Raw genomic sequence first — 23023 nt, forward strand, 5'->3', positions numbered from 1 at the left:
TGTAATAGAGTAACACGTTTTTTTTTTGCAACATGTGGCAAAATCTTCAACGAAAATTGTGTTTGAAAATCATTTCACATTACAACAACGTGTTTAGTGGAAGTCTCAGGATATAAACATTATATTTTTTTATTCAAATTTCAACAATCTAACATTGTTTTCAGCCTGCTAATCTGATGGAGATTTACTTTTCTAAATTGATATCGATCTCAAATATCGACACTACATTCTTCAACGCAGATTGATTTGATTCAAATCTGAGACGTTCAAATACAAAAGGAACAGTCAAACTTAAAGAATGGAAATAACCTTTTATAACAGTTAAAAATCAGAAAAAAAATTATTATGATACGCCCAAAATGCATTACTGAACCGGCTAAATATTATATTCACAGAAGAGAAAGTACAAATCAAATCAATCAATCATTGGGATAAATTCCTACAATCTACAGCCTACAGTTAGAGGGCTTTCTACATACCACGTGGACGATTCTCGTGGAATAGGGGTTACGAAAATTTCCACGCTTGTCGACGGTGAGGGAGTATAGACAATGTCCACGTGAATAGGTTAAATTATTATTTCTTTCAAAATATACTCTTCTTCTTCTTCGTTCTGTATTTTCAAGTATGAGAAGTGGGGGTAAAGAAGTTGTCCTAAGGATTGTGCTCATTACCTGTGTCCACATACCGCTACAATTCTCGTTTTTCGAAGAGTTTGTCTCTTATTTGTGTTAGCAGACGGTTATACTAGAAAAATTGAAAATTGTACATTTTTCATCATGAGAAAAAAAAGATGTAAAATCAAACAATTGTTTAGTGTGGAGTTCAAGTGATCACCTAGTGTGGATGTGAACATTCGTACATATCAATGGGACATACCTATGGGTTGTTTCTCGTCCATATTTTATTTAATCATCGCAGCACTCATTCAATGTCCTTGATTAATGAAGGTAGGGGTATGATAACTGCTAACTGCTACTTGTCTAATTATTTCGAGCTTTTGGTACATTATCTGAATTATTATTACGTTTAATCACAAAGAAACCGTTTAACTTAAAATGTTTTTTTTTACTTATTTTATTTTCTAGTTTTTAAGTGCATTGTTTGTGTCATTTCTCTATGATAAAACCATTCAACTTTAAATTTTTTTCATTTTTTACCTAATTTTCCTCGGAATATTTTTTTTCTCATGTCTTTGAATTTTCTTCACTGAAATCTGTATTCTGAAAGTAACTCACTAAACTGTGAGGTTATTTTTGGTTCTAGAAAATCATTTATTCCAGCAGAAGGAAGAAACAACGAAGTAAGTTCTGCTTCAGAGCAATTCCGCGGAAAATTATTTGTTCTAGTCATAATGTCCATCTGTTGATTATTAGAAAAAATCACTCCACAGTTGTCGAGAATTGATACATAGTAAGAATATCAAAACATGAGCGAACTGTCATTTCTTTTCGGGCAACCAATTTTTGTCCAACAGAGATTTCTTTACGGAGCAATTTCATATTTAGCATCCTTGCTGTAATACAGTGATATACATTCGTTTAGCCGCTCTTAAAAAAAACTTGAAACACTTACAAAACAACTAGGAATGTTCTTTTTATCGGGATACTTATTTGCTGTAGTGATAGTATATTTAAGTCACTTTCATTGAAAGGACGTGCGTCACAATCACACACACACAAGGCGGCATCGGTGAATATAAACATTCAAACGTCGTTTTTTCCCGAGACATACGTTTAGCCGCAGGGCAAAAAATCGAGTTTTCGCATAATCACCAAGCCTTTATCTGTGTTTTTTGAAAAAAATACTTGGGAATGTTCAATTTACAAGATAAATATTAGATGTGCAACGTAAGAAGTTGGTCAGATTAGTGATTTACGTAGAATTTTAAGGAATGGCGAAAGGTATTCTATTAACGGAAGATCGTAACAAAAATTGGTCTATCTGAGAAAGTGGTACGGAATTTCTTTAAATAGTGCCAGAAATATGGGATATAACGACCAACAAATGGGAACACCAAAGTTACTTTGCGTCTTAGAGGTCGAATAAGACACGAAGCAACCAGGAAACGATGCCCTGCTCATACATTAAGGCAGAATCGATTGTTCCAGTAACGAAGAGGGATATTGCGCGCATCTTGAAAAAGTCACCAAACATCATGTGGAAGGAACCTCAAGGAAAGCCGAATCTGACCGCCACCAATACATGGAATGGAAACTAAAATGGAGAAATGTTGTATTTTCCGGCGAAAAAGGTCAATTTGGATGGGCCGGACTGTTACAGTTGCTATTGGTACAATTTAAGTCAACGGCATGTCGTGAGATCGAAGCGAAATTTTGGGCGCGGAAGTTTGACAGTGTGGGCCGTTTCCTATCACAGCAAGCTTCTCATTTGTTTCATTTTCACCCGAATGAACTCCGAAAAGTATCTTCAATTACTGGAGGACGTTTTGATTGGCCATATTGAGAATAACGCTACCGAGGATGTCGTTTTTTCAGCAGGATTATGCATAGATCCACGTGTCCAAGCAATCGAAGGCATGGTTTGCCGAGAAGGGCATTCCGCTTCTTGAATGACCTGCTGGCAGTCGATTGCAATCCCATAAAGAACCTATGGAGAATCTTGGCCGAGATGGTCTATGCAAACGGATGACAATTTGACAACATTTACAGTCTCAAGGCAGTAATTCAGGAATGTTGGGCTATAATCAATATGGCAACACTTAAAAAGCTGTCTGACTCGATGCCAAATCGAGTTTTCAAAGTGATCCGAAATGGAGGTGAACATACTAAATATTAGCTACCGATTGGACTCCAAATTTGCCGCACAAATTTTCTTTTATTGAAATTTTAGGATGCGGCTAAACGAATGTCCACCCTGATTCCATATATTTGAATTACTTAGAAAACAAAAAGTGAATTTATACTTTTTTATTTAGAATGAATTCGATGAAAATAAACAATAATCGTCTTTTATGAGCAAAATTGTACAAAGAAATGACTTTTTTTTAAAAATATTGAGGAAAAATAGGGTGCGGCTAAACGAATGTCTACCACTGTAGCAACTGGCTAGATCCCGCAAAATTTGGTTGAAATCGGCTTTCGCGTAAATGCTCGGTAAATGCTGCTTGCTCGGTAACACTTTTTATTTTTAAGAGGCCTTAAGCCTTGCAGTTCTTTCGCCTCTAGCGCTACTATGAAAAGAAATAAACCGACTGTTTTCAAACAACAAAACACTGACAAAGTATCGCATATCTTGCCACTGCACTGGAGAAATAGTTTAGTAAAAGCAGCTACCAAATCTTTAGTAGCAAAAACATTGGTAAAATATACACATTTTTTGTAAATATTACTAAAATTGCGTAAAAAAGATGTCAGACGCAATGAAAGTTCCTACCAGGAATTCGTATATTTTACTTCATACCATTAGTAAGTTTGTTTTTATTGTCATACCTATCAACTGTGATGTGGGCACTTTGTCTTTTGTCTTTTGGAGACGAAGCGATTCGGAGGTAAGCACTTTGTTTTTATTGAATTCAATTATGTATTCATCTCCCCCGAGAATTTGTTTTCATATTTTCGGAGGGGAAAATATCACAAGAAATTTTGATCCATATTAACATAATTGACCTAATACCATTTTTTTCTTTTTTAGTTGGCCTTAAAATTATATGCAGTACAATCATTCATCATAAACAAATCGGAGATAAGTATTCGTTTTTTTACATCATTATATCAGTCACCTCGGTCGGGAAACTATTTTCATATTCCCGCCAAGGATAAACATCAGTTATATTCTATACATTACAACACTATTGACCTTTTTCCTTGTCTTTACAGCTGGCATGATCCCAGACTCGTAATACTTGTTTACCAAAAACCATCCAAGCTATGGGATTGAAGGTAACGGCGAGTTTGTCGCTAAGATTGGAATCTTTCTTCAACACATCATCGACCGTAAAAAACTTAAGGTGAACATACATAATTTATTGCAAATTTAAAATCATTAACATATGTATTTCTTTTCTTCATAGGGACACGAGAGAACAAAATACGGATGAAACGTGCTAATTCTACCGTCACTCTGCTAATCAGCTAATGCAAATCTGAGCGATGCAGCAAGAAGAGGAACGGGAACTTGCTTTGGAAATGCTCATCAAATTGAGGTGGTTGAGGCTGCGATTGAAATTTGCCTCTTGTACGCAGTTTATAGAATGATTCCAACGAGAAATTTGATGTTGTTTATAGAATAAGTTATTAGTATAATGTATTCTAAGTAAGTAGAATTAAACGCAATTAAATAAAACAAATTTAAATTAAAAATAATTATTAAAAAATATTGTCATTATCCCTGATCATTACCTCTCACAAATATGAAGCAAAATTTTCACTGTTATTGCACCAATGTTGGACCAACAATTTGTAGTTTGTTTGACATATGTGCCTACCATTCTTTTTTTGTAACATGTACCAATGATTAGTAGGGTAGAAAATGACTAGATAATTGGTAACATGTACCAAAAAATTCGTCATATTTACTAAATTTTCCTCTCAGTGTGGTAGTACCGCTATCGTCAAAATGAAGTGCCCCATTTCTAAATGATCTATGCTTTATACGACAACGCATGAGCAAGTAATGCTATCAGTCACAAAGCCCAGTTTTTATGTTTTACAACCAATAAAAACGAATAAACAAATAACGTAAACAAATAACTGTACAGTCTCTTGCTAGTTATTCCTAGTGATCCCCGATTTTTTAAATTAATCGTTCATCAGCTAATCGAATAGTTTTCAGCAGTTTGTTATTCGATACGATTAATCGCCCCAAATAATCGATTAATCGATTAATCGCAACACTGAGAGAAATAATTAGTTTGACTAATATTTCTCATTTGCTAGAAAGCCATATGTAATCAAAAAAGTGTTCATTCCGCCTGAAAATCAATTATTATCTTTTACGCTCCCCTAAAGTCGTAAACGAAGCTCAATTCGCGTTAACGGCATTGAGCTTCGTTTACGAACTTAAGGGAGCGCCAAAGATAATGATTGATTTTCAGGATAAAACTGCAGCGGCCGTAGGTTTTTTTCTCTCTGCGTTTGGATCGATTAATCAACGTAAATTATTCGTTCGCTTCGATTATTGGTCGTGCAGTATTCGTTCGATTAATAATCGATTTCTATAGGAAGTATTCGATTAATCGATTAATCGAACGATTATCGGGGATCACTAGTTATTCCAGTCTCTGTTGGCTAGTCACACCAAATTCTATTAGGATTAGCTCGTTTTCATTGCGTGGGATAATGTGAGAGAGACTTTCATTATCCTATTGAATCAAGTAACGAATTAACTATGCTTCAAATGAACAAATTGTTACGTTCTTGGCATTTAGATCTTTGGCAAACTAATTTAGAAACAAATCGAATTGATAGCCACGATATAAAACTGCACATGGAATGATTGTTAACTACCATACTTATAGAAAAATCGGCGTCACATTTTGACGTAGGACTACGTCTAACCGGAAGATATACGGGGTGAAATGGAAATCTAGGCACTGAACAAGTAGGAAAAAATGCAAGATTTGGAACGCTTATAACTCGAGAATTTCTCAATAGATCGCAAAGGTTTTTGCATCAATTGATAGGAAATATATCTACGCATCTATCATAACGAATAACATTTCATTTTTCTAATTGAATAATTGTGAAATATCAAGCATTGTCCAAATGCACTATGTGCCCATTTTTGATTGGTCCATTTTGTGCTCCTCCAATCGTACGGACCAAAACGGGCAACCAGAGCAGCAGCGAAATAGAATGAAGCACGATTGGAAAGGAAAAAGAAAAAAAATGAACGAAACATTGGTCGCTGTCTCACTCATGCGTAATTCTCGAGCCAGCCAGTCAGCTTAAAAATCCCCGCTCCGCTGCCGTAACGATCATTCTCATTCAAACCGTACACCACATCAGTTCGCATCACAACACATCAACAAACCAACCCAAGCAGCCAAGTCTGGACATGGCAAAGGAGGAAAAGTGAAGGGAAAAGCAAAATCCCGCTCGAACCGTGTTGATCTGGAGTTCCCCGCAAGGGTAGCTAGGCCGAGCGCGTTAGTACCAGTGCACCAGTCCACCTAGTCGGCGTTATATAGTTTCAGCCGCCGAAGTGATCGAGTTTGCTGGCAAAGCTGCTCGCGACGATAAGAAAACCAGCATTCGGAACAGAACACATTCGGTTCGGTGGACATCAAGACAACAGGCAGTTGCAACGAGTGGCGAGTGGCAAACGCAATCGCAAAACGGCATCAGATAGCAGAAGAAAAAAGTTTGTTCTTTATACAAACTGCTTTGGTGGCAAATCCAGAACAAGGCGGCATCGAGGGCGTTCGAAATGGTTTTTTTCAAAACCACGAGTACTAAGTTTTCTAAATTTGAACCATTCCATAAAACAAGGCGCTTTTCAGGGCCATTAAACCTTCCAAAAAAGAGTTTAGGAAATACAATTCAATGCTTTCTAAAATAATATCCAAAATAATAATAAAACACATTGATTTTTTCATAATTTGTGTGCCAGAATCTGATGAGTATGTGAATTTGGCAGTTGTTCTGAGCTTATTGATAGTTGGGGACTTTCCTGATTATTAAATTTTCACCAATTCTTAAATTATTTCCAGATTGGAAGTGCAGTAATTTACAATTAGTTCGAAATTAAGCTAATTGGACGGACATGTAATGCGACTTATTTAGTTGGACATTTTTGTAAACATAGAGATCCAAATTATGACCCCACATTGAAAGTCGACACTGTACCACTGTCATCGCAAATGTTCAATTACAGGTTGAAATCGCCTCCAATGCGACACTGAGGTGTGCTTCGGCACGTCGCATTAAATATAATTTACTATACAACATGTCACGAGCTGGAAGAGAAGAAATTTTCCAACTGTGAAAGCTGTGGCGAGTGGTAAACGCAATCGTTAAACAGGAAGGTTTAGTCGAACAAGATGGGGATATCGAGTGATAACAAAACAATAAACTCTTTAAATTAAAGATAATTTTGTGATCCTGAAAAGGACCCTTTTTAGCCTGCATGTGAATCCAACGAGCGAACAAATCGTAATGAATGTATTTTTCTGCCATCGCTGCCTTTTAACGCTCTTTCGTTCGTCTCGTTGGACTCGCCCCTTTGGCTGAGTCTGCCGATTTGTCTCTATCCTGTGACCGTGTACCGCTAAAGTACAAAATGCGCGGATCCGCTGAAAAATATCTCATTCTCTTTCAAACCGTAAATTAGTGTGGTTGTGCTCGAGTTGGCTCGAGTTGGCTTGCAAAGCTGCTCACGACAATAAGAAAACCAGCCTACAGAACAGAGCACATTCGGTTCGATGGCAACAACTAGTTTCAGCGAGTGGCAAACGCAATCGCAAAACGGCAGCAGGTAGAAGAAGGAAAAAGTTTGTTTATACAGACTGTTTTGGTGGCAAAACCAGCCACCGTAAAACACGGCGCTTTTCATGGCCATTAAACCTTTCAAAGAAGAGTTATTAAAAGTTTTTCACAATACCAATGCATTCTAAAGTGACATAATATGACATATAATATAAACTGATTTATTTTGTTAATGCTTGTTCTTGAACTTATTGGTTTGGGGTTTTTTAAATTGATCATTCAGTTTTCACAAACCCATGCATGGTTTCCGAATTAAAAGTGGCTTCAAATTACAACACATTGTATGCAGGATGGCATTAACGAATTTTCTCGGTAGCAAGAATTGCTTTCTTTGGTTGATAACTTATGTTGAAAATTGATTGACGTTACATCTGCATTGTATAGAAACATAACTAAGGAGCAACATGATGAGCTATGTATTTCCTGCTGCTCTGTTCTTATTTTAAAGGACTTTAATCCTGTGTTAATTTACTGTTGGTTTTTCAGAACGCTTATAGCTCGTTTAATTCTCGACAGATCGTAGAGTTCGTCTCCAAAACCTCAATTCTTTTTCATTTCTATTTACTTTGTTTGCGGAGATACAAATCTTACAATTCATTCGTCTCCGAAACCACAGTTTAAGGTACGGTAATGAGCTCAATAGTGAAATATATGATAGTGAATGAGCTGATGAACACCTATGCATTCCCTATCACAGCCATCATTTTGATTGTACGATATGTGTATACGCCAAAAGATGCCCGGCGTTGAACATTTAATAAGTACAAAGCCTTCAGAAAAAAATCAAGAATCAACTATGAGATAGTGAGAAAAAATTGAGAAAGTTTGTAAAAAAAAAGCAAAAACACAACACCAAAGGTTCTTTTCAGAACCCCCAACATGTTCAAAAAGAGTAAACAGTAAACTAATCTATTTTTCAGGTAGATAGGTGGGTATTCACGTAGGAGAAGAAAATAAAACAATATATTTAAAAAATATATTTAGCAAAAGCTGTCCCCTTTGTATAGTCCTACGTCACTCCGGTTATGTCCCCGACATTACCCACCCGTCTTTTTTTTTCGAGAAGAAGCAACTCATAACTGAACAGCTGCAACATCAGAACTCAAATTGATTTGATTGCAACTTCTAAGGCATACACCGACTATTAAATGAACGATCAATTAAAATGTAATAAGAAACCCGTCGATTTGTCATTTCCTGGTTAGCATATAAAATGGAAATGTTCGAGAGAAAAGTGCCTCAGTGCGACACGATTCACAGCCCAGAAATGATTTCATTTATTTGGATCGCAATTCTAGCACCTTTTCTGGTAAACGGCGTTTCGTCGCTCCGTTGCGAAATTTTAACAAATTTCTCGCCCGTTGTGTGCATTCCAAATGCCGGTTGTATCCGCGGAAAGTCTACACCCGGAATGGGGAACGACCCGTACGACGCCTTCCAGGGAATTCCATTCGCCAAGCCACCGCTGGACAAGTTGAGATTTTCGGTGAGTTATGTTTTCGTTTTTCGTGAATCACTAACTTTTTTATTCGAACGTAGGACCCAGTTCCAAATGATCCATGGGTCGGAGAATACGACGCCACGTGGGAACGTAGCGCTTGTTTGCAGAAGACGGACCTGAGAGTTGCTGCTGTCGTTATGGGCAGCGAAGACTGTCTCTATCTGAATGTGTTCCGGCCGAGGATCAACACGACGAACGGGGAAAAGCTTGCCGTTATGGTGTACATACACGGAGGTGGTTTTTTCTCTGGTTCTGCCTCGACGGGAGTTCTGGGACCGGAAAAATTCATGAAAACTAAACGTGTCATCCTTGTTACCATACAATATCGCCTCGGAGTGTATGGATTTCTTTCAACGGGCGATCATGCCGCAAGGGGTAATTTTGGAATGAAAGATCAAGTCCTGGCGTTAAAGTGGGTCAACAAAAACATCGACGCTTTTGGGGGTGATTCAAACTTGATTACCATTTTCGGACACAGTGCAGGGGGAGCTTCCGTCCAGCTGCATATGTTGAGTCCGCTGAGCAGACGATTATTCTCGCGGGCGATTGTGATGAGTGGAAGTGCGTTGGCTATTTGGAGTACTCCTCTGCAAAATCCACTCGAACAGGCCCAAGCTCAAGCCAAAGCCGCAGGGATACCGGCCTCAGAGGAGCTATCAACAGAGGAACTAGTGGACAAACTTCGTCAGATAGATCCTGTCAATCTTGCGAGCAGCATCGATAAACTGAAAACTTGGCATCGTGCTCCATTGGTCGTTTATCGCCCCACAATAGACGGAGAATTTCTTCCGGAGGCCCCAAGAACCATGTGGAAAGAGGGGAAATATCATCACATTCCTTGGCTTATCGGTTATGCACCGAATGAAGGGTCAGTTGCTTCCCTTGCAATCATTACCAACGAAACATTGCTGAATGATTTCAGCCGCAATATTCGCTCATTGTTGCCATCATTTTTGGGGGAAAGAAGAAACACACCTGATGCTCTGGAATTGATAAAGGGCCGCTACTTTCCTGGCAATTCAGAAGGAAGTTGGTTGAATTGTGAGAATTTAAACAACCTATCAGATGTCAGTGAACGTGAGGTTATGAGAAAATCAAAGCACTGATCTTATATTTTTTTTCAGATTATTGGAGATGCGTGGATAAAATATCCTATAATCGACAACATCAAGCAGCACGTGAAGCTCTCTAACGAATCAAATTGGAATGTCTATTATTTTAATTTTAAAGGACGCTATTCTTATTCGTATATTTATACCAATAACCTAGCTAACTTTGGAACAGTACATGAGGATGAACTTCTCTACCTATTTCGATCTCCGGCACTTTTTCCTGATTTTCCGGTGGGGTCTCCGGAATATCATGCCTCGGAAGCATGGGTTAATCACTATGTCTCTTTTGCGCACACTGGGTGAGGAAAAATAAATGTTGCTAAATGTGGTATCTAAAATTGAATGTTTTCCACCTTTGTAGACACACTGAGAACTGCGACGAACAAAAGTGTCGCATTTTGGAGCTGACCAATTCTGATGGCGCAAGCGGAGAGGTCGTGTTCAACGTGATTCAACATCTCGATGACAACATGTACAACTTTTGGAACCAACACTATAATAAATAATTGTTAACTTAAAATGATACAAAATCAATCGCGTTTCACTGGCCCATTATGGTGCAATCTAATCGACCTAAATTTGCAAACATGATGTTAACTATATAACCATCCGAAATGTGTAGACAGCTATTCACAGATGTACAACATGTGGAGCCGTCTTGTTACAGACCTCCTCGAGCAAGGGTACTGAAAACGGGCAGCCAAGTGGAACCCACCGGCATACCGGAGTGTTTATAAGAAGCCCGCCATGGTTTAGGCAAGCCTTCACTTATCGATCGCCTTACGCACGATAAAGATGTTCGACGCATCGACACAACGCCGCGTGGTTATTGCACTTGCAGGAGTGGCGTGTTTTTCCGCGATTAGCGCGTCGGCCGGGCCGGACAACGAGTTTCCCGAATACACCAAATACTTACCGTCTCCTTTGGTTTGCATCGCGGACGGTTGCATCATCGGAGCGGAGCGGGACGGATTAGACGGGGGCCAGTATGAGGCGTTCTTTGGTATACCGTATGCCCGACCTCCCGTCGAGAAATTGAGGTTCAGAGTGAGTTTTGTGTGAGTGTAGGATGTGTGCCAGCGGGGAGTGAATTGTCATTGTTGATCCACAGGATCCCGTTCCGGTTGAGCCCTGGAAAGGATACTACGATGCGACGTACGAGCGGAGCAAGTGTGTCCAGAAGAACGACGCCCGGCCGCATTCGTTGGTAGATGGCAGCGAGGACTGTTTGTACCTGAATTTGTATCGACCAAAGGTTGGTGGCATTAAGAGCGTCTTGTTATGTGATACTATTAGTTGAGAGCGTTAGTGTGTAGTTTGCGTAAATTGCGTAGTTTTTCTATCATCTACAAACCGTGTCCTGCAATTCTCGTCTTTCTACCAGTAGAAGTTAATGAATAGACAAAGATGAGAAATAATCAGCCTCAATCTAGAGCCCGATCGAATCAGAACTACCCGAACTGAAAGCAATATTGCATTCTGAAACTCGTTTGACTCAAATTCAATCGAGTTGTGCAAATGTGGCATTTTTGTCACGTAATTCGACATTGACGACATTGAGCGTCGTGTTACTTTTCTGTGGAATTATTATGGTAATGGATTTTCAGGTGAAATAAACACACTGAATGTTAAAGTGTAATAAATTTTCTGCAAGTGTTGAAAAAAAAATTGTGTCAGATGATGATTTTTTTTTACTGATAAAGTTCAAGCGGAAATGCTGGTGATTTATTGAAAAATAGTTGAGTAAGGATCAGAACTACGGTTTCTAAGTATTTCAATAACATCGAGTAATCATTTCCGTTAAAATTTTAACAATTACCTTCGATAGACGGCTCGGTGGAAAATACAAATAATATGATAACGGATGTATTATATTGACGCTCCAAGACAACGTTTCCACCTTGTGTATGTCGATTGAATTGGAATCTGGAAAGTATTGCAGAATGCAAAAGTCGATCTCGAAAGAATTGTGAAATGGTGAAACTTGAAAACCTTTAGATAACTGATATTCATATGTTACATTTCATATTTTTAATATTTTTCATAATTAATACTTTTTGTTTTCCGTACGTCGGAACTGAAGCTTTTAAACCATTTGAATAATTTATCGTCAATGTGGCTACACGAATGTCTCTCAATGGGCGGAAACACCAAATATGATGTTACCATTCCAACTATAACGTAGATTCAGTCTGGATTCAGCCATTTTTTTCTCCAACACGCTGAAGCCCAGCTTTGGTGTTTAACAAAATTACGTCATTTGTCAACGTTCTGTACTTTTTTACGCAAGGTAAATGATGTTGGTTTGTCCGATTTTGGGTGTTTTCACGCAACTACACTCTGTCCAATTTCTATATTTAACGTCAATTTCGTTCAAAAGGGTTGTTTGTTTATTTATTGTGCTTAAATATGATAGTTTCAGCTGTCCAGTAAGACCATTTCAAAATTTATAAGTATTATCAATGAAAAATTCAAAACGATCGGCTGATTTAAATGTCAATAATTGGTAATCTTGCCATTTCGGCTAAAAACCTTGAAAATTAATGTTGAACTACTATTTACCAAATTCTGCTGAACGGATTTCTCGATTTCCATGTTCCCGAAATTGTGACCTTGAGCTCTTCAATCGTGCTATAGCGTTTTCCCTCAGTGTATATTCTGCATACAAGGATTCCCCTAAGATTTTCAACAGAATTCAAGTCTGGAGAGCAGGCCGGCCAGTCCAAAAATTTAAGTTTTTAGTCCTGATTCCATTGCTTAGTTTCCTTGCTGGTATGCAAGTATGGAAAAGTTCATTCGCTCATTTCTCCACACCTAATTATAAATCACTCTTGTATCTGCTTGGAATAATCATGGCGAAAAGAATGCAGCAAGCAATCGTGAGATTGTACGATTAATCATTTTTCACTCCCCGACCATCTTCAATCGGGACTGAGAGTGAACATAACAAAACAAAGAGTGGAAAACAACAGTCAATGAATGAATACTCCCTTGGAAGGATCGCACGAAGCAAAATAACGAGTAAGTCAAAATAGACTAAATCTGCTTGCATGTATGATTTTATTTTCCCTTGTATCCTTTTCCTTGTCAGCATTCAAGTGCACATGAATCTACCTTCCCCCTCACCAATAACTTGCGTTAATATGGTCTTTTGCGTTGGCTTAGATCGTTTCATACTAGAAACAAAAAAAAGACGGGTGGGTAATGTCGGGGACATAACCGGAGTGACGTAGGACTATACAAAGGGGACAGCTTTTATACTCTAGCGGTACACACTCACAGGATAGAGACAAATCGGCAGACTCAGCCAAAGGGGCGGGTCCAACGAGACGAACGAATGAGCGTTAAAAGGGAGCGATGGCAAAAAAATACATTCATTACGATTTGTTCGCTCGTTGGATTCACATACAGACTAAAAAGGGTCCTTTTCAGGATCACAAAAAGTCTAAAGAGTTTATTGTTTTGTTATCACTCGATATCCCCATCTTGTTCGGCTAAACCTTCCTGTTTAGCGATTTGTTGTCACTCGCCACAGCTTTCACAGTTGGAAAATTTCTTCCCATCCAGCTTGTGACATATTTTACAGTAAATTACATTCAATGGCACGTCGCATTACCACCACTCAGTGCCGGATTGGAGGTAATTTTAACCTGTAATTGAACATTTGCGATGACAGTGGTACAGTGTCGACTTTCAATGTGGGGTCATAATTTGGATCTCTATGTTTACAAAAATGTCCAACTAAATAAGTCGCATTACATGTCCGTCCAATTAGCTAAATGTCGAACTAATTGTAGATTACTGTACTTTAAATCTGGAAACAATTTAAGAATTGGTGAAAATTGAATAATCAGGAAAGTCCCCAACTATCAATAAACTCAGAACAACTGCCAAATTCACATACTCATCAAATCCTGAAAAAAAATTATGAAAACATCAATTTGTGTTTTATTATTATTTTGGATAATGTTTTAGAAAGCATTGAACTGTATTTCCTAAACTCTTTTTTGGAAGGTTTAATGGCCCTGAAAAGCGCCTTGTTTTATGGAATGGTTCCAATTTAGAAAACTTAGTACTCGTGGTTTTGAAAAAAACCATTTCGAACGCCCTCGAAGCCGCCTTGTTCTGGATTTGCCACCAAAGCAGTTTGTATAAAGAACAAACTTTTTTCTTCTGCTACCTGATGCCGTTTTGCGATTGCGTTTGCCACTCGCCACTCGCTGCAACTGCCTGTTGTCTTGATGTCCACCGAACCGAATGCGAGCAGCTTTGCCAGCTAACTCGATCACTTCGGCGGCCGAAGCTATATAACGCCGGCTAGGTGGACTGGTGCACTGGTACTAACGCGCTCGGCCTAGCTACCCTTGCGGGGAACTCCAGATCAACACGAGCGGGAACTCCAGATCAAGGTTCGAGCGGGATTTTGCCTTTCCCTTCACTTTTCTTCCTTTGCCATATCCATCCATGGCTGCTTGTGTTGGTTTGTTGATGTGAGGTGATGCGAAACGATGTGGTGTACGGTTCGGATGAGAATGATCGTTACGGCAGCGGAGAGGGGATTTTTAAGCTGACTGGCTGGCTCGACAATTACGCATGTGTGAGACTGCGACCAATGTTTCCCTCATTTTTTTCTTTTTCCTTTCCAATCGTGCTTCATTCTATTTCGCTGCTGCTCTGGTTGCCCGTTTTGGTCGGTACGATTTGAGGAGCACAAAATGGACCAATCAAAAATGGGCACATAGTGTATTTGGACAATGCTTGATATTTCACAATTATTCAATTATTTATCTCAAGAAAAATGAAATGTTATTCGTTATGATAGATGCGTAGATATATTTCCTATCAATTGATGCAAAAACCTTTGCGATCTATTGAGAAATGCTCGAGTTATAAGCGTTCCAAATCTTGCATTTTTTCCTACTTGTTCAGTGCCTAGATTTCCATTTCACCCCCTATATCTTCCGGTTAGACGTAGTCCTACGTCAAAATGTCATTGCAATAGTGCACAGGAAACAACTCGATTTCAACTATCTACCTATATTTTACTGACGCGATCGAGGCTCAATGATTGCTATTTGAGTGAAAAATGAATGATTTTAGAGACACTCGCTGGCTCAAGCGAAAGTTCCCAATTTGATTCTATCACCATCTAACGTGATTCCGAGAGGCAAATGAGGGAATGCGAAATTCTCTGAGAATAGATGAGCGGAATCGAGACAGTATATTTCCGTTCCAATCGAGAATGAACTTTGCGTGAGTGATTTCTGTCTCAAATAAAGTGAGGCATAAACGGAGAATAGAAGGGTGAGATATTGGAATGGCACTTGTGTTTCTTCCGGGTAGGTGCGTATGACAGTTTTTCACTTTTCCAAGCCTTCCTTATATAATACACTGTTTTTTCAGACACTTTTACCTACCGACAATCTCCTTTCTTGCTCCAGCGCGCAATAAAACGACGACGGCTGAACGATTAGAGGAAAAGAGGGGGGGGGGTATTTGGACCACCTAAGCAAATCGCTTAATATTTTCAAACCAATACGGTCTAAATAAAAAATGTCACATTGTATACTGAGCTACACTTGTTTTCTCTCAATAAATAATGTTTAATCATTATATAAAGCTTCAATCTACCAAATGTATCATAAAATAAAAGAGATGATTTTTGGACATTAAAATTTGATGCGGGGTGATTTGAACCGTCTGTGGGGTGATTTGGTCCAGTGTGTATTTCATCGAAAAAAAAAACATACTTATGTTTATGTAAAGTATATTGGGATAATGTTACAATCATCAACAATGTTTTGGGATCGATACCAGGTGTCTTGGCCAGATTCCAGACCAGAAAAGTTGGATTGACATTATCTCGAATTCTGCATGAATCTTTTCACTGTTGGCCGAGCATTTTCAAACACTTTTGATGTTTGGTCAAAGAAAATCCGTTCTCGATGGCCTACGTTACTCTTTCAAGCTCCTCCTTCTTCCAACGTTGTCTGTTCATCCTCTTCTTGTAATTCAGCGGCATCAATTAGACCAAAGAAAAGTCTCAAACCTGTAGGACCAATTCACCCCACAGAAACGTGTCCATGTCACCCCACACAACACACAATAATTAAAATGCACTTAATTTCATTTATTGTTATCAAACTTACGGTTTCGCTACATCAAATTGTTCCTCTTCTGTAGGCGTACAGAACTTTACTGCACAATACACGAAAAGTTTGTTTAATCAGCGGGAAAAACCTTAAAACCACGATCGGAAAACTCACATTTTTTGACGCTCAAAGTACTTGATGTATTTATGCTACCGTTTCCCTCTACTTGTGAAGTTTTACCAAAGTTTTTTTACTTTGGGTACATAGGGTTCAACAATAGAAGGAAATTACATTATAGAAAATCCAAGTTGAGCCGTAATTTTTGAGATAAAGGGGTGGTCCAAATCACCCCATATGACCAAATCACCCCGTGTTACTACTCCCTTGTTTCGACATCTTTACGTTTACTCAACACTGTTTGCCTACATCTGACACCTAACAGAATAAGCTATCCAGTTGCTGTCAGATATATCTGAATCATGTTCCGCAAACATGAGAAATTGCTTTTTGAAATTTACTGCAAAAATTCGCCACGCACCCTTACATTATATCGAGGTGTTTAGTCATGGTCTCAGGCATCTTACTATTTTCCAAATGATCTTTTTCAATGTTCTAGGCGAATGATTTTGAATGTCCACGCCTATATAAGGTAAATGATTTTGGTTTGTCCAGTCGAAAATATGATCATGGTTTGCCCACTTTTTTGAATGCTCTAATTCAGTGCCCCTGTGTCAAATCGGGTATTCGAAGGTTTCAAAACATATAAATAAAATTGTCTTTTTCATGAATTACAGTAGTTTTATACAATATTTTAACGGATTTACATGTTTTAAAGGATTATAAAATCTACCTTTTATTAGTGTCAATGTGCCCCTCATTAGAGCTAACTTTCAATCAATCACCAGATGATTATTTGGCACGTATTCTGACCTTTTCTGGATTAGAACACTTACAAATATTGTAAACATCATTCTTGCTCACCATTTGTATCAAATTTTCATAGCTAAACCATCAAATTAACGCATTTCGGCGACCTTATTTCTGATCATGAGTTGTCCAATTAATTAATGTTGTTTTGTCCACATGATTTCTATGGCAACCGTTTGGCGCGCTGCAGTTTGTTTATTGTGTCCTTCGCAGAAATAAAGTTTCTCTGTGTTGAGTGTATTGAGGATAACACTTAAAATGTCCAAGAAAAGGCAATATACTGAAGAAAGCCTAAATTATGAATGGATCAATATGATGACAGTAAACCCATGCAATGATAACTGCAACATCTACTTGAGAATTCGAATGTTTTCATTCAAAAATGCTGATTTCTAAAACCGGATAAACCATGGTCTTTTTTTGGACAAACCATGATCAGAGGTGGTCAAACCATGATCATAATTTCTCTTTGAGGAAAATCGCTAAAAAACATAAAAAATTGAATAATTCCAACGTCTTATGGTAGTATTAGCAACTAGAGACATGGGGCTTATCAGCAAACCCAAACTCATATCGATTATATGTGATTTTCATGAAGAAAAATCAATTTACATTTGCTAGTTGCGTAAAAACACCCTAAATTGGACAAACCAAGATCATTTACCCAACAAGTTAAAAAAAATATTTTCGGCTGATTCTGCGTGGCGTGTAAGGTGAGAAGACAATTGTCACTTATGTCACGCGATTTCACCAGGCATATGCCTTGAGAAATCTCACTTGAATAAACTCTCACCGTATCCCCGCTCTCAAATATACGTGACGATTGTCACGTAGGTGACGATTTCTAGGTGACAATCGTCGATATGAGGTGTCGACAGCGCATAAAAACAAAGAGGAATAATAAGCATCATATTGGGTCGTATAGAATCGATAGTAATTGTATTGTATGTATCAGTGAATTCAATTTATCTTCAATTTTCACAGTGCGAGTGACGAATTGCAAGTGGTTTGAAGTTTTTGTGAAAGCGGTAGTGAATCTGTTATCCCTCAATCTATTTATTTTTTCTAAAATATATCTATTACATGGATCTTGTGTTTCATCTATCTAGCCGCGAGTCAAATCACCGAACTGCATATCCATTTCAGAAGCCGTGTTATATGCCAGAGCCGGAGCCAGAGCGACAATTGAACACTGAGAGCGCAGAGAGCGGCAGCAACTACGACCTAAACAAACGAAAATATGAAACTTGACAGGATACAATCACTCTTTCATTCTGCTTGTTGAACAAACTAAATCTCAATCAAATTCGGCAGAATGTCCCGATACACAACCAAAATGTTTATGCTAACTGCCTAGAGGCGAATGAACTGCTAAGTTTAAAGCCTCTTAAAAACAAAGAATCGAATTATGCTAACAACACAGGTCAAATAAAATCAGATCTATAGATATGACACTGACTACAGCAAAACAAATATCTGATCTCTCTGGGCGAGATAAATAAAATTCTGTGATGCCAGACGTTTTTTCTCTAATATATGCGATAACAATCTGGAATATCTGAAAATACGAGCTAATGTCTGCGAAACTGACCAGCTTCGTTTATCATCTAATAATACTAATAATCTTTTGTCAATATTTTAAGTAGCCTTCAGCAGTAATAAAAGGTTGTGACAAAAGTTAACTATCTGCAAATTCGTGAACATATGTGCGAATGTGGCACCTCGGATCTGATTTGGCAACTAGCAGAATGAACACCTTGTCACATGCAGTTCATCCTTTCACATATATACAATGAACCTCTCACGGCACCCGATACGACTGTAGGAATAGAGTGAGGGGAGTTGCGTGATGGTGATGTGACAATTGTCATCTCACATCACACGCCGCGTCTAATCAGGCCATTTGTCTCCACGTTCCAAACTGCTTTTCACATGTGGACAATACTATTCACCAAAACGTGACCAAAAGTGACCAATACTAGTCAAGATTTTTTAGATCCAGATACCTTCTCAGTTTAGAGCAATCTCAACGAATTATCAGAGAGTATTCTGTAATTTGAAATTGACATTTGCAATCGCAAATAACTTAATGACAAGAATGTTTCCGTTGGATTATGTTTTTGTATCTATTATAAATTTAGTCAATAAATTTCAACCTTCATTTTTCAACTGTAGAAAAACGGTTATTTTACAACTACAATAATCATTCGCTAACTGGTCCTGGTTTGACTGGTCTGCTTTTTAACTGGGCGAACGTTAACTGGTCCAGTTAAAAAGCAGAATTTTGTAAACAATCGAATGTCATTTGAAATGTTATGAAAATTGACATTATTTTTGCATGACATAAACATTGATTAAATTACAGAAAAATAATTTCCTCAAATTATACTTTATACCTGTTGTCGCACTCAATGCGAAACTTCCATTGGAATCCTTTTGTTTATCTAATTTCATGATCAACGCGAATCAAACAATTCATTGAAGTTGTGGGTTTGTGGCTTTTAGCATGGGTTCCCTCTCATTGCTCGATTCCGGGGAATGAGAAAGCGGACTCGCTAGCTAAGGTGGGCGCTTTAGAAGGCACACTTTTTGAAAGGCAAATTGCTTATAATGAATTTTTCCACATTCCTCGTCAGTATACGCTCGTAAGTTGGCAGCGCATGTGGAGTGGTGATGAGTTCGGTCGTTGGTTACACACGATTATCCCTAAGGTCTCGACGAGTGCATGGTTCAAGGGATTGAATGTAGGTCGTGATTTCATTCGCGTGATATCTCGGCTTATGTCCAATCACTACAACCTAAACGCGCATCTCTATCGCATTGGGCTCGCAGCAAACAATCTTTGCATCGAAGACTGCAACATACCAATTATGAGAACACTTGTAATACTAACCTCGAGTAATCGGTTACGTATTACTAACATAGTTGTAAGACAAAAATTGTCAAAATATTGGACTCCCGGCCCCGTCAGGCTAACGCCACATGTGCCTTAATAAAATATATATTTTGGGAAAAAAATGGAAGTTCCCCTCGATTTTATTTGAGGTTTTGCATGCCGGACCAGTTAAAACGCGAATGTCGATAACTGGTCTTCCCTTTTCGCCGAGTTAGCGAATTTTTACTGTAATACCTCACGTAGATCAGATATATCACGTTTCGTAGCAGAAATATGACATCGTCAGTGATCATCTTTTGGGAACAAATGTTCTAACATTGAGTTGTCAGTAACAATACATTAGATATTTTTTGTGTTATTGTTATGCAACTTTCACAAAGTGGCCGATGTCGGTTTCTAAGACGTCGGCATAAACGAAAACTGATTTTGGGGGTCAACCGTTTGAGTGCGGAGCAAAATATGCCAAAATGCGAATGAGTTTGTGTATATTTATAAGCTGTAGCCATTTTGAAAATCAATCGAAAAAAGGATGAGCATTAAGCCATAGAATCTTATTAAATAACACAAGTTCCCATTTGAAACATTCAAGATACTGTATGGTTTGTGTTACGTGAACCAACTTGTTATAAGAATGACTAATATTTTAATAGAATGTATTACTGTTGTAAATTGTATTGATAATCAATAATTACACTTAAAATTTACTGAATTTTATGTCTATTCGAGAATGAAGTAAAGTTTGCGCACAAACCGTAAAGTTTTTGAATTGGTAGTTATTTTGTATTGAATAAAATAAAGATAAAAAATTTAAAGAGTTTTGGCTATAGAGGTCCCAAAAGTGCACAAAATAGTTTGAGAATCCCTGCCCTAGGGTATGGTTCGCAATGATGTCATCCTCCCTATTTTCATAGCAACTCGAAGTAATCGATTCTCAATCAAAATCATAATATAATTTGTGGGCTATTATCGTTGTTGTTCGCCTAAGAAATGTTGATGTTAAAAAGTATATCAATCTGAAAATCAACTAATATCTCCAATCATTCCAGTACTACATCCATCATCTTCCGGTGATCGTCTACATACACGGAGGTCGTTATGCTTCCGGTTCTGCCTTCAACCGCGAGCTTGGACCAGAACGGCTGATGGATTCGAAGAAGGTGATCGTCATTGTGCTTCAGTATCGCCTCGGCGTTTTCGGTTTTCTATCCACCGACGATAGTGCATCCCCGGGGAACTATGGCCTGAAGGATCAGAGTATGGCCCTTCGGTGGGCTCAGAAAAACGTGGAAGCATTCGGGGGAGATCCAAAACGTGTCACTTTGATTGGTCATGAAGCCGGAGGTGCATCAGTCCAGATGCACATGATGTCTCAACTGAGCAGAGGCGCATTCTCGAAGGCGATTTGTATGAGTGGAAGTGCGTTATCTTTCTGGAATTACAACATCGATCAGTTGAAAGTCGCTCGACGACAAGCGGCCCTGATCGGCATTCCTGGAGCTTACAAAATATCCACCGACAAGCTGGTGGAAGCACTGCGGTGGGTAGACGCTTACACACTAGGCAAAAGCATAGATCTATTGAAGTACTTTTACGTTCATCCGACGAGTTTATATCAACCGGTAGCAGAGCGGTACGTGACGAACGGAACATTCTTGAGCGATGAGCCCCGTACTCTGTGGGCTGCGGGTAAATACGAGCGAATACCGTGGATTGCTGGCATTCTTCCGAATGATGGTGCCGCTGACTCACTTGGAATTATCACAAACACAACGCTGTTGAATCATCTCAATAAGCGATCGAGGAAATTCATACCTCGATTAGCTGGAGGCGACACAAATGCCAGGTCAGTACAAATGCTGAAAGATCGATTCTTTCCCAATGGAACCCAAGAGCAGTGGCTAAATGGGGGTAATTTCCTCCGGCTGCAGCAAGTAAGTATGCAGACGATCGCAGCGAATGAACAAATAATTGTTTCCATTTTCTAAGTAGCTTATCACAGAATCATCCACGATTTATCCCATCGCTTTGAGTGTCAAGCAGCACCTGGCACTGAAAACCTCCAAGAGAGCGCCCATCAGTATCTACTACTTCAACTTCAAGGGCAATTTCTCCCAGTCTTCCGTTTACAGTTATACGACACAAGATTTTGGAGTTTGTCACGCTGATGAGCTGTTGTATCTGTTTAGAAATAGTGACTTAGTGCCGGATTATCCCATTAGTTCGCCAGAATGGATCATGGCGAAGGGCATGGTCGATTACTTTGTCAAATTTGTTTATGAGGGGTAATTTTATGCTGTTTTCGGGTTTTTATGCGCATAGTTTAACTGTCATATCTATTCGCAGAATTACTGGTCCACAATGTAAGCGTAATGACTGCCAGCTGCTGGAGTTCACCAATTCGCTAAACCCGAAGACACCGGTCGAGCTAAATCTGGTCAACGGTTTTGACGAAACCATGTTCCAGTTCTGGAAAGAATTCTATCAGCTGCAGGGTATCTGAGTGTTGTATCTTCGGATAAGTAACTACAAAGCATAAATGGAATATACAAATTTAAACTTAATTAGATTATAAAAATACACTTCATTCTTATTCTACGTTTGAATATATATTGACTGACAACCTTTTTTTTTTGTTCCACACGACGTCATTTATATGACAGATGAAGCTGTCATGGTGAGTCCAATGGTAAGTCCTTGTTAGGATGACCACTTGTCCCCAACATCTCTCTTTCAATATCTGTGGTATAGTTGGAACCAGTGTTGCCACACGTACAGATTTATCTGGGAAGGTACAGATTTTTCCGTACCCTAAAGGTAAAATTACTCCGTAAGGAAATCACAGTTTCTGAAAACGAGCATATTTTTCCTACAACGAATATTTTCGATGGTACAGATTTTTGGGAGAAAAAGTCTAGATGGGAAAGATTTTCAACCCCTTTGGTACAGATTAAACTGTGGCAACACTGGTTGGAACATCTGAGGCGGTCTTCGATTGCACGAGAAGCCTCGAGGAATCTGAACCGCTGCTGATTGGAAATCGTTTGAGG

The 23023-nt window shown here is 38.6% G+C and overlaps 2 protein-coding genes and 1 long non-coding RNA gene across 3 annotated transcripts; all 3 read left to right on the forward strand.

The window, feature by feature from the left end:
• Nucleotides 1-670: 670 nt before the first annotated feature.
• Nucleotides 671-4251, forward strand: LOC129765183 (uncharacterized). Its single transcript, XR_008741399.1, has 3 exons — nt 671-950; nt 3655-3970; nt 4034-4251. It is a non-coding gene; the product is annotated as an uncharacterized LOC129765183 (long non-coding RNA).
• Nucleotides 4252-8646: 4395 nt separating this feature from the next.
• Nucleotides 8647-10591, forward strand: LOC129765181 (juvenile hormone esterase-like). The gene is made up of 4 exons (XM_055765139.1): nt 8647-8934; nt 8988-10016; nt 10074-10360; nt 10423-10591. Exons 1-4 carry the CDS (start codon nt 8662-8664, stop codon nt 10565-10567), a joined length of 1734 nt encoding a protein of 577 aa, XP_055621114.1. The 5' UTR covers nt 8647-8661; the 3' UTR covers nt 10568-10591.
• A 146-nt stretch (nt 10592-10737) lies between these two features.
• Nucleotides 10738-22496, forward strand: LOC129765182 (juvenile hormone esterase-like). Its single transcript, XM_055765140.1, has 5 exons — nt 10738-11108; nt 11173-11316; nt 21023-21907; nt 21966-22258; nt 22320-22496. Exons 1-5 carry the CDS (start codon nt 10857-10859, stop codon nt 22474-22476), a joined length of 1731 nt encoding a protein of 576 aa, XP_055621115.1. The 5' UTR covers nt 10738-10856; the 3' UTR covers nt 22477-22496.
• Nucleotides 22497-23023: the final 527 nt, after the last annotated feature.

Source organism: Toxorhynchites rutilus, chromosome 2, assembly GCF_029784135.1.
Source record: "Toxorhynchites rutilus septentrionalis strain SRP chromosome 2, ASM2978413v1, whole genome shotgun sequence".
Taxonomy (NCBI): Eukaryota; Metazoa; Arthropoda; class Insecta; order Diptera; family Culicidae; genus Toxorhynchites; species Toxorhynchites rutilus.